Here is a 13,149-nt window from a genome sequence, read left to right as displayed (position 1 = left end):
CTCCTGCCCGGCCGCCACTCGCCGCGGCCCGGCTCGGCTGCGGGAGAGGCCGCGGCAGCGCGGCGGGAGCTGGGGGAGGCCGGGGCGCGGTAGGTGGCGGCGCGGGGCGGCCGGTCCCGGCCGGGAGCGGGCGGCGGAGCAGCGCGGGGCTCCTCCCGCGCCCCGCGGCTCTGCCCGGCAGCCGCCGGCCTGCGGGGCCCGCCGGCGTCCGGAGCGGCCGCGCAGCCCGGGGGCCGGGGCTGAAGGGCGGTGGCAGCGGCTGTCACTGCCGGGCCGGGAGCGGCAGCGGCGGTACCCGGGGCTCCGGCGGCCTCGCTCGGCAGCCCTGAGGCTTCCCCCCTGCAGCGGCGAGAAAGCGCCACAACATTAAACACCAGACCTCTCCGTCACCGGGGAATAGTGTCAGAGAGCCAGGCGGTGCGACCTGCCGCCGCCCGGTTCCCCGGGTTGTCTGTGGGCTTTAAGTGCGGATTTGTTTTTTCCTCCCTCCACCAAAGGCCTGAAGGGTATGTTTTCACTTTCAGAGATTAAAACCGAAGCAGTGCTGGCGAAGAACGGACATGCTTGACATTTGTCTGCAGTTGCTTGTGCTGCACTTCGTTGTTTACTCGGAAAGGAGAGACTGAGACCCTGTCACTTGGCTTCTTCTCGGGTTATGATATAACTAATAATAAAGCAAAACTGTGGAAGGAGAACCCGGGAACTGAGCATGGTAGGATCCTGAAGAGAAAAGTAGCTGGGATCGACGGGAAGAGGAAGGGAAGGAATGGCATCCCGAGAGAGGCTGTATGAGCTTTGGATGCTTTACTGCAATAAGGTAAATGTTTGTGTTTGTTTCTCTCTTGTTTGGTAGTCAGGTATTTAAATTGTAATATCTTTTTTGCTTGGAAATTGCATAAACATAGTTAGCTTCTGCAAAGATGCAGTTGTATTTCTTAGACTGTTTACAGCCTCATCCTATGGTTTGCTGTTCAGCTTGGTCTTTTTAATGTTTGGGATGAGAATTGCAGTGTTCATGGGTCAGTTCAAGCAGTTATTGTAGCTATATATGAGAATGCCGACGTTTACATAATTCTTTGTTTTGTAGGACATTAATCTGTACTGTATTGATTTAATTCAGTGCTGCCTAGTATTTAGCTTTGTGCTTACTTATTTCTGAGCAGAGTCAGTTCATTTAAACTTTATTAGCAAAACCCTTCCTAAAGAGCAAATTTGTTAAGTTACTCCAGAGTCTGCCTTTGCTGGCTAATGCCATAACATCTACATACCCCATTAGTAATGAATTTCCTTCACCTGGCAGAAATAATACAAAAATGCTGTCCTGCCTCCATTTGCATTTTATACTGTAAAGCAATTAATGTGTTTAAAACACATGTCCTAATTGTTGCTAGATGTGCTGAGTATGTAGAGAAGCTGGATTACAGATTATCGGAATAGGTAGCTGTAAAATAAGTAACATACAAAAAATAGCAATAAACGTGGAGGAAAGAACTGATCTACTGTCATGCAGGAGCTCAGTGGCAAGGGTAGCTTTAGATGGCCTTATTCTCTGGTCTTGTTTTGCCTTTTTGCAGTCTCATGCTTCATTTGTATTTCAGTTTCTTTAAGTCTCCAATCCGGTAGGACATTAAGGGTAGAACAGTCCTTCCCTTGTTCTTCCCACCTCATTTCTAGAGAATGCCCATCTTAAGAGCTTAGAATGTGAGATGTTAACTACAGACCATTTAACACAAGTGCACAAAGTACTTCTCTTAATTGTATCGTTTCCTAATTTTTGTGCAGCCCTAATCCTCTACATGTTAAACTAGTGCAAGTATAACAGCGTGGTATCAGTTCTTGCTGCTCCCGGTGTGGGTGATCTGCTGGGTTGAACCTTTGCCTTTTAAACCAGTGTAGTAATGAATATGGCAGTAGGAAGTGGAGTAGCACTGAAGATGGATGTTTTGCCAGTGAGTTCATCGATGTGAGAGGAACAAATGCATTTGGAATACACTCAAAGAATCCAGACTTGACTCAGCTTTGGGAGACGCTAAGGCTGCAGAGATGAGCCAAGTTCTGAATTTCTTTGCTCGGCTGTTCTTTGGGTCTTTCGTCTCTTGTTGTTTAAAATATTCGTTTGTCTGTCTTGGACCTACTCCCCCTTTGGTGAAACCTTTCATTCAGATTGTATGCTATCCATCTCCATGTTGTTCACATAGCAGGAAGTTTGCGTGAAGGAGTGCTATTTAAAATGTGTAGTTTAAATCACTTAGGGGATGTTCAGTTTCTTTATGGAAATGATGTGTCCACAATCTACTCAGATCTCAGGTGATAAAGGATGAGCTATTTAAAAAAAAAATCATCTTTTCATCTATTCGGTCTCCTCATTAGCTATCAGTGACTTTTTTGCCTTTTTTCCTTTCAGACCTGTATATTAAGGGCGTGATTAAACGAATTTGTTTGTTGATAAGGGCTTCTTCCTAAAAAACAAAACATGTATTTTAAAAATTAAATAGAGTGTCTTCAAAATATGAGGGCAACTGGAGTGATTCAGAAAAAGGAAGTCTTCGCTTTTTCAAGAAGTGTTAGGTGCAAAATAGATTTTTCCTTATCTCTCAACTGGTTCAGATTAAAATGATATTCTGCTTGAGGCAGACATCCAGAATTAGAGTCTTGGATTAAGCTTGGTGAAATTGAGAGCAGATGAAGAAGCTATGTCTCCATCTTGGGATGTAAAATGTGGGAAGCCTTAATGTAAATTAGTTTATCTGGTCCACTTGGAAACATCTGTATATTGTGCTTTGTTCTCAGAGATTCTAGCACAATGGGAAGATGTAGCAATAATTACCAGTGACAGGATATAGTGGTATAGAGAAAAGTTCTTTATACCTGGGACTGCCCAGTATGTTGCACTACAATGACTTTGTCCCAGAATGACATCCTGGGGGAGAAATCTAGGCAATTTCTTCAGACTAGAAAAACGGCTGGAGAATTACAGTTGAGTAAAGTAGGAATTTATTGTGCCACAAATCCCAAATGTGTGGCTTTAGCTTTTGAAGCCTTGTTAGCTACAGAAACAGTGAAATCCATGCTACTCCTTGATGCTTTAGATTGTTGCTAATAGTCTTGTCGTTTGATAATCGGGTCCTTCACGATAATCTTTTAAATACAGCACTAAAGCAGCAAGACTACACAGCTTTCAAGTGCTGCATAATGCTGTGTTACCATCTTACCATCTATCCTGGGTCATGACTGTTGTTCTTTGTGATCCCTTGACATCTCTGCCAGCATCAGGTGTCAGTTGTAACACTTAGCTTTGTTCGAAGTGTCATTAGGAAGGCATTTCTCCATTTTCATTGTCTCTTGTGCAGTTGAGGAATTGGAGATTCGGGCAGACAGGAACATTAATCAGGCATTCTGCAGAAGCAGTCTTTGGAAGATGCCATGTATGAGGTGGTTCAATTTTTCTGTTTTTTTCTTGTTATTGTGGGTTTTTTCTTGCTTTGTTTACTTCAATTTTTTTTAAGATTATGTTTGAGTGTCTGCAAGAGTTTGGTTTTAGTTGGTATTCAATTGTTTTTCATCTGCAACTTTCTAATCTAAGGTTGGGATTTGGTTTAGGACTTTTTTTTTGCTCCTGTTTCCGTAAAAACTACAGATTAGTCTACTGTTACAGATGAAAGTAGTAGCTACATTTGATTTACAGTGCTTCTGATGCTGCATGGAAGCAGTTCAAAATTTCATTAGATTTAGTAAAATTTGGATTTGAGTGACTGGGGTTGTTACCACCATGTTGTATTATTCACAGTCAAAGTCTGTTTTTGTCTTGAGTCTTTTGTGGTTTTGGGTTTTTTTTCCTTCTTTTTTTCAATTTGTTGATGTTCAAGTTTCTGCAAAGACTGCCTTGTTAAGGTGCTTAACTTCCTTAACACCTTAACTTCCTGATGATTTTCAGTTTCAAATGGTTTTAGTGATTGGGGGGATTTTTTTCTGTTCAGTGAACTGTTAATGTACAATGTCTTTACTCAAATATTGATATGGATGTAAACTGCTGTTTTCTCATCCAAATATTGGAATGTGAGCATTTTAAGATAATTTAATTGTATAGAATAGATAGCAAAAAAAATTTCATTCAAAAAAGTTGAATGCCAGTTCAAAGCCATCAATAACCTACAGAGGAGCTTGGAAAACTTCTTACATAAGTGCATACAGAGCAGACACCTGAAAATGCTTTACTAATATAAATGTACAGCAGGAGAGGAGCTCCATTAGGTGGAAGAAAAGGACATGCTGTCATGTGTGTCTGTGACTTCTTTGGCTTTATGTGACTGAAGTAACCTACCAGTTTTGTCTTGTAACATTAGACCATCATGGCTGTAATATTACTATGATACTATTGCTATTGTAATATTGGTTTATTAACCTTTTATTAGATATTAATTATATATCACTATAGAACATTTATTTCTGTTTCATAATCCTCTGAAGTAACTTTTGCTGCAGATTCAAATTAAAGAGATTCAACCTCTGTCTTATCTGTAAGATTTTAACCATATGTAGTTCATCTCCAGTTGTTCTGGTAGGTATTTCAGACTCTTAGACATAAAGCGTGTCAGAATTTCTGATATTTTGGATTTTATTCAGAAAGTCTTCAGATTGCCTTTTATATGGAGATTTTTCTAGTCTATGAAAAGAAAAGATCCTAGTTGCCTTCGAAAGGGGTTTCAAAGGCATTAATGCAAGCACTTAACTGTTATATGCACATCAGAAAATCTTCATCTTTCATGGTACTACAATGGTTCTGAGCTTTTTCTTACACTCTTGTCTTCAATACAGCCCTGCTTTCATTTAAACAGCACTTTTTCCTGTGCCATGACAGACGTTCTTCACTCAGTTTGGAGTCTGTGCTTCACATTTTAAAGAGGGAATGTTCATCCTTAGTGTCATTGATACAGCTGGGACTCTGTGTTAGCTGACCATAATGATCTGGTCTTTACTGATGCAGAGAGCTGAGACAGTCACATCCCTTGCTGTGTTAAGAGCAGCAGACCTGTGCACGAGCTGTTATCTCAAGTGTGCTTTCCTACCTTGTGCTGTACCTCTCATTTGTTTTTACAAAATATGATTGTATTGAGATAAATATGTTGTGGTTTTCTCTCTGGCTCAGTGAGGGATTTCTATACATTATAAATACCTATATATTATAAATATCTTCTCATTTAATATTATTAACATTGTTTCTCAAAGAAATGTGGGTTTAGCCAATTATGCTTTGTTGTGGTGGGAAGCATATAATTGAACAAGAATACAATAATCCTTGACGTTGGATTGTAAGCCCCATGTGAAACACTGACCTTTGCATCCCAAATGTGATCTCATCCTGACTTGGCTTGCCCTTGTCTTCCTTCAGTGCAGTTGCTGACTTGTCAGTGATGCAGATCACATTGCTATATATTGCCTTTGTTAGATTTGATAAAGAAGTATTCAGCTTACAGTTAGATGAATGTTTGAGCAAACCAAATGCTCAGTAAAAGTAGTTTTTCATAATTCACTGTCATGTTAATTCCTGCCTCTGCTGAAACTAGTGAGTGAAGTCTTACAAGGAATTACTGTGTAAGATATCTTTTCTTTTGGTTGTTTTAAGTAAATCCCTCCATCCCTAGGGAGTGTAACTTGTAGATCATGCCACAAGTCACTTGTGCCATATGGTGGTAAAAATATCTTTGTTCTGTCTCTATTCAAGAGGCTGAACTAAGAATGGATATAGATAAACAACAACAGTTGGTCTTCGATTCTGAATTAACTGCTATTTAAAGATATGTCTCCTATTCCAAGAACTAACATAATTCTCATATTTACAAATATAGAACTTTTCATATAAATAACTGACATGAGTATATGAGACATCAGTGTCTTGAGTGGCTGTTTCCTTCCTTAATTATGGGCCAGGGTGACCTTGTGCTGGTAATTGTTCAGACAGAACAGAGACTGACACAGAGAATGCAGTCTTTCAGGTTGCAGATAAATCTAAACATGCAAAGATGTAAAAACCATAACATCTTACAAGCTATGAAGAAATTATTGTTGCTTTTTCTGTAATATATTTGGCAAAACATATATGTAGCTGCTACTGCTGGATAAAGTAGTGTGAGGTTTGTCCATGTTTTTGATGTAAGATTCAGGGCTTTAGTGGTGTCCAGCACGAGGTTAGAATTCCCACATGTCTACGGGTTTGTGCATCAGTGCTTTACAGAATCAGTGAGACTCATCCAGCTCTGAACATGCCAACAAATATAATTCAGATCAAGCTTTTATTGAAATGAAAGAATTGAGTGTCTCTTAAATGGAATGATATATCATAAAGCTTCAGACGCAGGCTTCTCGTTCAGTGCTCTAATATAGAGTGAATTTAACCAACCCTGGGTTATTGTGTGTGTCTGAGTTATGGCTCTTTTAACGTGGTCAGCTGGGCAGATCTGGGGATAACATGTGTCCTGATAAAAGAATATTGCCTAATCAACTCAAATATGCAGTGTGTTTGTGCTGATTGCAGAAATGAGAGCAAGGCTTGCTAGCTGCCCATTGAACAGCATTGGAGCTTAAGGCCTGAATCCAAATGTTGTCAATAGATACTGTTAAAATATTTACAGGCGTCAGAAAGGTTAAACAGCTGCTGTAGAAGAGAGAAGAGCTTCTCTAATTACTGAGCTTTTCATGCTGAAAGAATTATATGTTAGAAATTATTATATGAAGAATTATACAAACATCAATGCAAGCACATCTCAACAGTAAAGATAAACACCTTTTTTCTTTAAAAAACCAGCAATTTTCTCCAGTCTAACTTTTCCAATTTATCTTCTACTAAATGGGAGGCTGCAGTGGAGGGTGATGAGAGATGCAACAAGGAACACAAAAAATGAAAACTGTATTTGATTATTGTCCTCATAAACCCTGTCTTAAGTTTGCTATCTCAGGCTTCTCCAAGTATCTGCAAATCTTAACAGTAGCTGTGAGTTTTCTGTGCTGGTAAAATGTTTGTGTGTGTTGATGCATTCTCTGATATTTAAAGCAGTTTTGATAATCTTAATTTGTGAATGAGGATTACATTTGCCTTTAGTAAGCAATGGGAATAAGTGATATTAAATATATAATGGGTGGGTAAAACTCTTAGGAGTAAAGCACAGCATAGAAAACAAGTGTGTTATTTACAGAAATTTGGCTTTAGTTTATTGTGCTGATCATTTAAAAACTGAACCAGCAGAAGTGCAGTGGGTACCAAACAACATTTGGACAAGTACCCCATACTCTGCTGTACCATAGTTTTTGAGGGTTTTTTTTTAAAGTGTGCTTTTGAAAAGTGAATTTGAGGTTTTTAAATGATACCTCTTCAGTGTAAACATAAATTATACCTTCAGTGTATAGTTAAGCTTCAGTACATTAAATAAGGCCAGGTGAGACTGAGGAGGCAAAACCAAATAGTTAAATCCATAGCTAAAGATAGAGAAATTTGTTTTAGTTTAGTTTGGTGTAATCACATGACACTTTGAAACAAATACAGACTCTTTTTTTTTGCTAAGCTATCCTGGAGTTCTCAACCTTTATCTTCTGGAAGACATGGCTAGACAATGTTTAACTGTTGATACTGTGAAATAGGCTGATGTTTTAGTGTTGTAGCAACCATCCTGCTTCCTTTCTGTGATAAACTTGTATTCTCTTGCACTACATTGCAAGTTAGAAACTCAGTGGGGCAAAAGCTGATTTTGTGTGTGTTCAGCCTTTCTCATGTTAAAATAATAGCATAATTTTAAGTTTTAAAGCAATTAAGAGTTAAAGTCTAAAGCTTTCCTGAGGTATAGTTTAAATTTTCATTAAATTTAGGCTAATCTTGACAGTGTAGACTTTTGACATTATGTTATTTTAGTTGCCTTTGAATTATTTCAGATGCTTCTTTTTCCCCTTAAAATAGACTTCCAATTGGTTTACTATGCAAACTGTGATGGGAAAATTGAATGTTAATAAAATGTAATTTGTTGCAGTAGAGTAAATTCCTGATAAGTGCTCTGTGCAGTGGACTCCAGAAAGCTGAAATAAGGTATACCAACCTGTGCACGGGGCTTGCCTAGTGGTACTTTGTGTCAAATGTGAAGACATGAAAATCTGAGTTCACATTAATTAGATTCATCCCATGGATGGCATCAGTCACATGCTAGTTTCAAGCTACAAGGCTGTAATTGTATCATTATTCAACAACAACAGCAACAGTAAAAAAGTCAAGAGGAAGAAAATTAGGGGCTTTACTTCTATTTTAGTAAGAAAATTTTCATTTTGTTTTTCCAGTTTTGTTGGAGATCTGAAGTAAAAAGGAAAATGAGTAAAAGTACTTGGATTATCTTAAACTTAAGGCTATACTGAAAGATAAAAAATATTTTTGTTTTGAAAAGAGAAGAAAAATATTAAACTTGTCTTTAAAGTTTGTGAGCTAAATTTTATCATGATTGGCAGCTATGGGCTTATTTTGGTATAAGTTCCTATGCTAAAGAGAATTTTTAACTTATCCCAAAATAGGTGTTTCTATCACGATTCACTGCAACTTCCATTTATAAAACAAAGCATCACCACTCCATCCCCTTTTACATTTAATTCTGGAAATGGAACAAAACGATTGTGTGGATATTGAAAACGGAGATTTAGAGTTACTCGCTGGGAACTTTTCTTCTTTTGGATCCACTGATTCAAAAATCAGTACTTTGATTAAAATGGAAAGTTGTGCCCAAAGGTGAGCCCCCAATCAATTCAAATTGATTCATTGAATTTGTCAAGGCAGTTATACCAGCTTAGAATGGTTTATCATGAAGTCTTTTTCTAACTGTGGTGTTGCTGCTATTACAAAGCTGTTCAATTCTTATTATATGAAATGTTCACAAAAAGCATAAGCATTGTGTCATGTTTCAGAGTAAAGGTTGCTAGGAGTTCTCATGCTGGAAATCTAGCCTTTTATGTCTGAAAACATGGAGAGGAAAGAGTTGCCTTAACACAAATCTTCTGATTCCCAAATGAATAGTTTATTTCAAACAGTGTTGAGAAATGTTCTGAATTCTGCATTTTTCAGACTACTTCAATTAATTTGAAGATGAGTAAACTCTCCAGTGATGTAAAGGCAGTGTTTCATGTTTAGTTTCCTAATGTTAGCTTTTGTAAGTCTAATTTAACCTTCACACCAAAGGATTGTTCTTATTTTAAATAAAATGCTTGGAGATGGGGGATTAGTTGTGATAATGCCAGTGGCAGTGAGATTTTATGGTTGTGCTTCTAAGCTGAAATCCACTTTGAAGGTTGACTGAGAGCTAGCACAGGAGTCAGACCCAGCTGGCTGTTTGATGGCTGCATGTTAAATTTAATGACTTCAAACGACTGGCTTGTTGAACAAGTCGGGCTTGTCTGATAGTTGGACTCTGAACTGCCCTGCAGGGAATTTTTGCCTTTAGAGCATGGAATATGACACTGCAAAGAGCCTCGGGTGGATCCAGCTTTTGTTTTTAGCAACTAATACTTCCTGAATATATCTGTGAATTCTACTGAGCTTTGCCCTTCCAGTTCTTTGCCTGAAGCCTTAGTAGAAATGGAAATTACTACTAAATCTAAAAGAAATGCTTTATATAAATACATAAATAGTGTTGATTTGAAACCTTGGGTAAGTGTGCCTGTATTCCACAGGTACAGGACTTTCAGTAGGGAGGACTTCAGTGCCAATTTTGTGTAAAATGTTTTCATTTAACAGAGAGCTAGCTGTTAAGACTAGTACTGCCTGGCTAAAAAATCTTATACTGGTTCAAACATTTATTGTGACATTCTTGCATAGGCAGACTGAAAAATAAGAGTATATTATAACATTTCCGTCATTGATTTAATCAGTTTTCACAGAGACTAAGAAAGGCTCTTGTAATTTCCAGACAATTTAGTATATCAAAGAAAAGGGCCTGTCCCGTGCTGGTGTAGATTTTGGCTGTAGTTTCTTTTCACATCGTTGCCTTAGAGAAAGTCCTGTCTGTCTGAAGGGCATCAGAGTACATCCCCCTTGGCTATGGGCTCTGCCTCAGTGTGGTTCAGTGCTGAACGGGCTGAATTGGGAGCTTGTTTCCTGTTCCACCACCTCTAAGAGCAGCCTTGCTGGAGTTTATACACCCATATTGCAAGTGTTAATGCTCCGTGGCAATCTTGGTAATTGTTTGGCAGTGTTTAATCACAGTATTGCAGTGCATACTGGGGACCAGTACAATGAGTTTATTTAGTAATTTTTTTTTTTTTTTCTTTCTAGCATAGTAATAACTATGTTGGAAAAGAAAAATAAACAGCCCTAACCCTCTTCTGGCTGTTTCATGGGAGATGGGTTTAGTGGGTTATGGTTTTGAGTTTTTTGAGGTTATTTTCACTACCTGTTAGACACTCCAGTGCTCTTGCCTGGCAGTCCTTTTCTTTAAAGTCTAAAGAGCTGTAGCAACTCTTACTGTGCTGAGAGGATCTTAGGGAAAGGGAGGCCTGAAGGGTGGTGTGTCATTGTGCCAGGTTAAGTTATTTGTTTCTTTTTTTAATGAAAAGCAGAGATATTTAGGGAAGGAACAAGGAAGTATTTTTCACTTTCAGGTGCTCTGAGCTACATTTGATTTAATAGGCACAAAGGACTTCTTTTTCATTAGTGTGGATGAGTGACTGCTTAAGCACTTGCTATAGCAGTTTCACAGGCCTTCATTACAATGAGTTGAGCTCAGAAGCCTAAGCTTTAGCCTCTGCAAACTTGTGGCTATCAACAAAGGCTCTTTATTTTGTTTTTCAGGGTTTTTTCATAGATTTTCACTTTTCTTACAATGGCAACTTAAAGATAGCCTTGTTAAAACTCTGGCTGTTTCTGTTTCTCACTATGAAGAGAAATGGCTGAATTAAATTGGATTTTACCTTCTTGGAGTTCAAGCCATGGGGAAATTATCTTCCAGAAGTTTTAAGGCATGCACTTTCTGTATGTGAATTATTATTCAAATAAGTTACATAAATTTGTCCTGCACAAAAGCTAGGCAGGTTTCAGATAAATAAATGAAAAGTTTAGGCTTGTAACTTAGAAGGCTTTAAGGTTTCAGAAAACAGCATTTCTTATCTTGTAGTAATTGGAAAGTTGTAACTGGTGAAAGGCATTTTATTACCATTTACAAGCTTATTCCTGCTTTTACTGCTGCTGTACAAATCAAAAATGTCCCAATCCTCACAATAGTTTATCACAGTTCAGCCTTGTGGTGTGTTATCAAAGCATGCATTGCTTTGTAAACTCTGCTTTAAACGTGCATCTTCAACCAGCACCACAGAAAACAATTTGGAGCTGTTTTCTGACATACAGCCTCCAGCTACCTGTCTGCAGAATGATAACAAAAGGGTAATTTTCAAAGAGGGGAAATACATTCCATAATTCTTGCTGCTTCTCCTGGTAGCAAGGCTTCTTGAGAATTCATGATGCTTTATTCTGGTGTTCTGCTGCTCCCTTAGGAGGGCCACGCATTTAATGTAGTAGTTCACAATTTATAGTGAATCAGGTGGACCTGAGGTTGCAGTTCAGTGATTTGTTGCCCTCAGTAGCAGCATCCTATGGGATGCACCCTTCTGGCACATAATGACACAGGTATTTGTCATATTGCAACGTGTACTGGCTTGGAAAGTTGATCTGGCATTGGAGAACACAAATATATTCATGTTAAAGTAAGGTTAATTCATGTTCTGCTGTTAATATGATTTACCACTTCTGTCGTGGGAAAGCAGAGGATAGTTGAAAAGATGAGTGGGGGGAGAACTTGACAGAAATATATTCTTTTTCATTTTTCATTCCACCAAATTTCAACTCCAGATTAAGTGGGAGCAGCTGACCTCAAGAAAAAGTTCACTTCAAGATAAAGATGCTGGGTAGGGTGATTGCATTGTACATAAAATCACAGTGTAAACAAAACAGCTGATACCTGTTATTATTGCCTGGTTTTATTATGAACTTGGAATTTAAAAGCACTGTAAAAAGACTGTGTCTCCTAAGCTATGATGCCTTTGATTTGGGAGAATGTAAGGTGCATCTGACTCACATAGGCAGGTCTTCAGAAATGTTCTATGTATTTAGCTGTTTTTTAGGACATTTATATGTACTTTGCCAAGGGTAACATTTACCATTTTCAGTTTCCTTTTTTAAAACTGCTTCAGTAAAATGTAGATTTCTTGCACCTTTCGATAGGGACTGGTGCCTAGGATCTGGAATGATTGCTGCTAATAAAGAAAAAGAAAACCTGGGCCAGATTTGAAGTTTGAAAGCTGTTTATAACTTTTGTTTCTAACATTTTTGAAATTGCTTACATATCTTAATTGTAGTCTATCTGCTAAATATTTAGTCACTTTTTCCTGGAATGAACTTCTGCTTCACAAGTCTTCATTTTTTGTTCATTTCTGGAAAGTAGGCATGCCTCTGTTAGCTGGTGTATAATGGAGATCTATTTCTTGGTTTCTCATGTTGCTAAGTGATCTTGTTTACTTTTTTGCCTTCATGATTTAAAAAAAAATTTTGTCCAAGTGGTTTTGTATTAGTGCTGTTGCTTGGATGGAAATCTCTAGATTTGACTCTGAGTCAACTATTGCATAAACTGTTTTCTACTGACACATACCAGTAGTGCTACCTGGTATTTTGATATCAAATCTGATTATTTTAATAACTTGAAATATTAAATTATTAATTGACTGGCAGGGGATTGAGAAGGAAGGGAGTTGTGTTGAATAATGTGCTGCAGGGAATGATCAAACAGTACTGCAGTTCTTGATTTTTACCAGGACTGGGAGGAGTTCTAGTGGCAAAGCAAATTGAGCAGTATGTGCTCTACAGGTAGGCAAAAACTTTTGGCTGTTTCATAACACGTGGTTTACTCTTGCCATCTGTGTTATTTCTTGAATATTGTCTGCCAGTGTTTTCTTATTCCCAGTCTGTATTGGTAGCTTTGCAAAGTTATTGTAGTTCAAAGATAAAGAAGCTTGAAACTGATTTAGGCTATATCATTAAAAAGGAGCAAGGAGGCATTTATTATTATTTCATCTTTTGCCCTACCCTTCCCCTTTTCTCATCGTTGACTTTTGTTAAAGCAGTTTTAAGTCAGATAGTGT

The 13,149-nt window shown here is 38.2% G+C and overlaps 1 protein-coding gene across 6 annotated transcripts in view; it reads left to right on the top strand.

The window, feature by feature from the left end:
• Positions 1–13,149, top strand: part of NBEAL1 (neurobeachin like 1) — a 79,723-nt gene continuing 66,574 nt past the window's right edge. For 5 of the 6 annotated variants that reach the window (XR_015804809.1, XM_088167925.1, XM_088167924.1 and 2 more), the window contains exons 1-2: positions 1–89; positions 525–817. Coding sequence is in view for 5 of the 6 variants with exons in the window: in XM_088167925.1 (XP_088024051.1) it covers positions 767–817 (51 nt within the window). In the remaining variant the exon portion in view is untranslated. Of the gene's footprint in view, positions 90–400; positions 818–13,149 lie in introns of those variants that run through there. The other variant, XM_088167922.1, reaches the window with a different exon arrangement.

Source organism: Sturnus vulgaris, chromosome 7 (genome assembly GCF_052056855.1).
Source record: "Sturnus vulgaris isolate bStuVul1 chromosome 7, bStuVul1.hap1, whole genome shotgun sequence".
Classification (NCBI taxonomy): Eukaryota; Metazoa; Chordata; class Aves; order Passeriformes; family Sturnidae; genus Sturnus; species Sturnus vulgaris.
The sequence above is the reverse complement of the archived record's forward strand: the minus strand, read 5'-3'. Positions and strand labels throughout refer to the sequence as shown.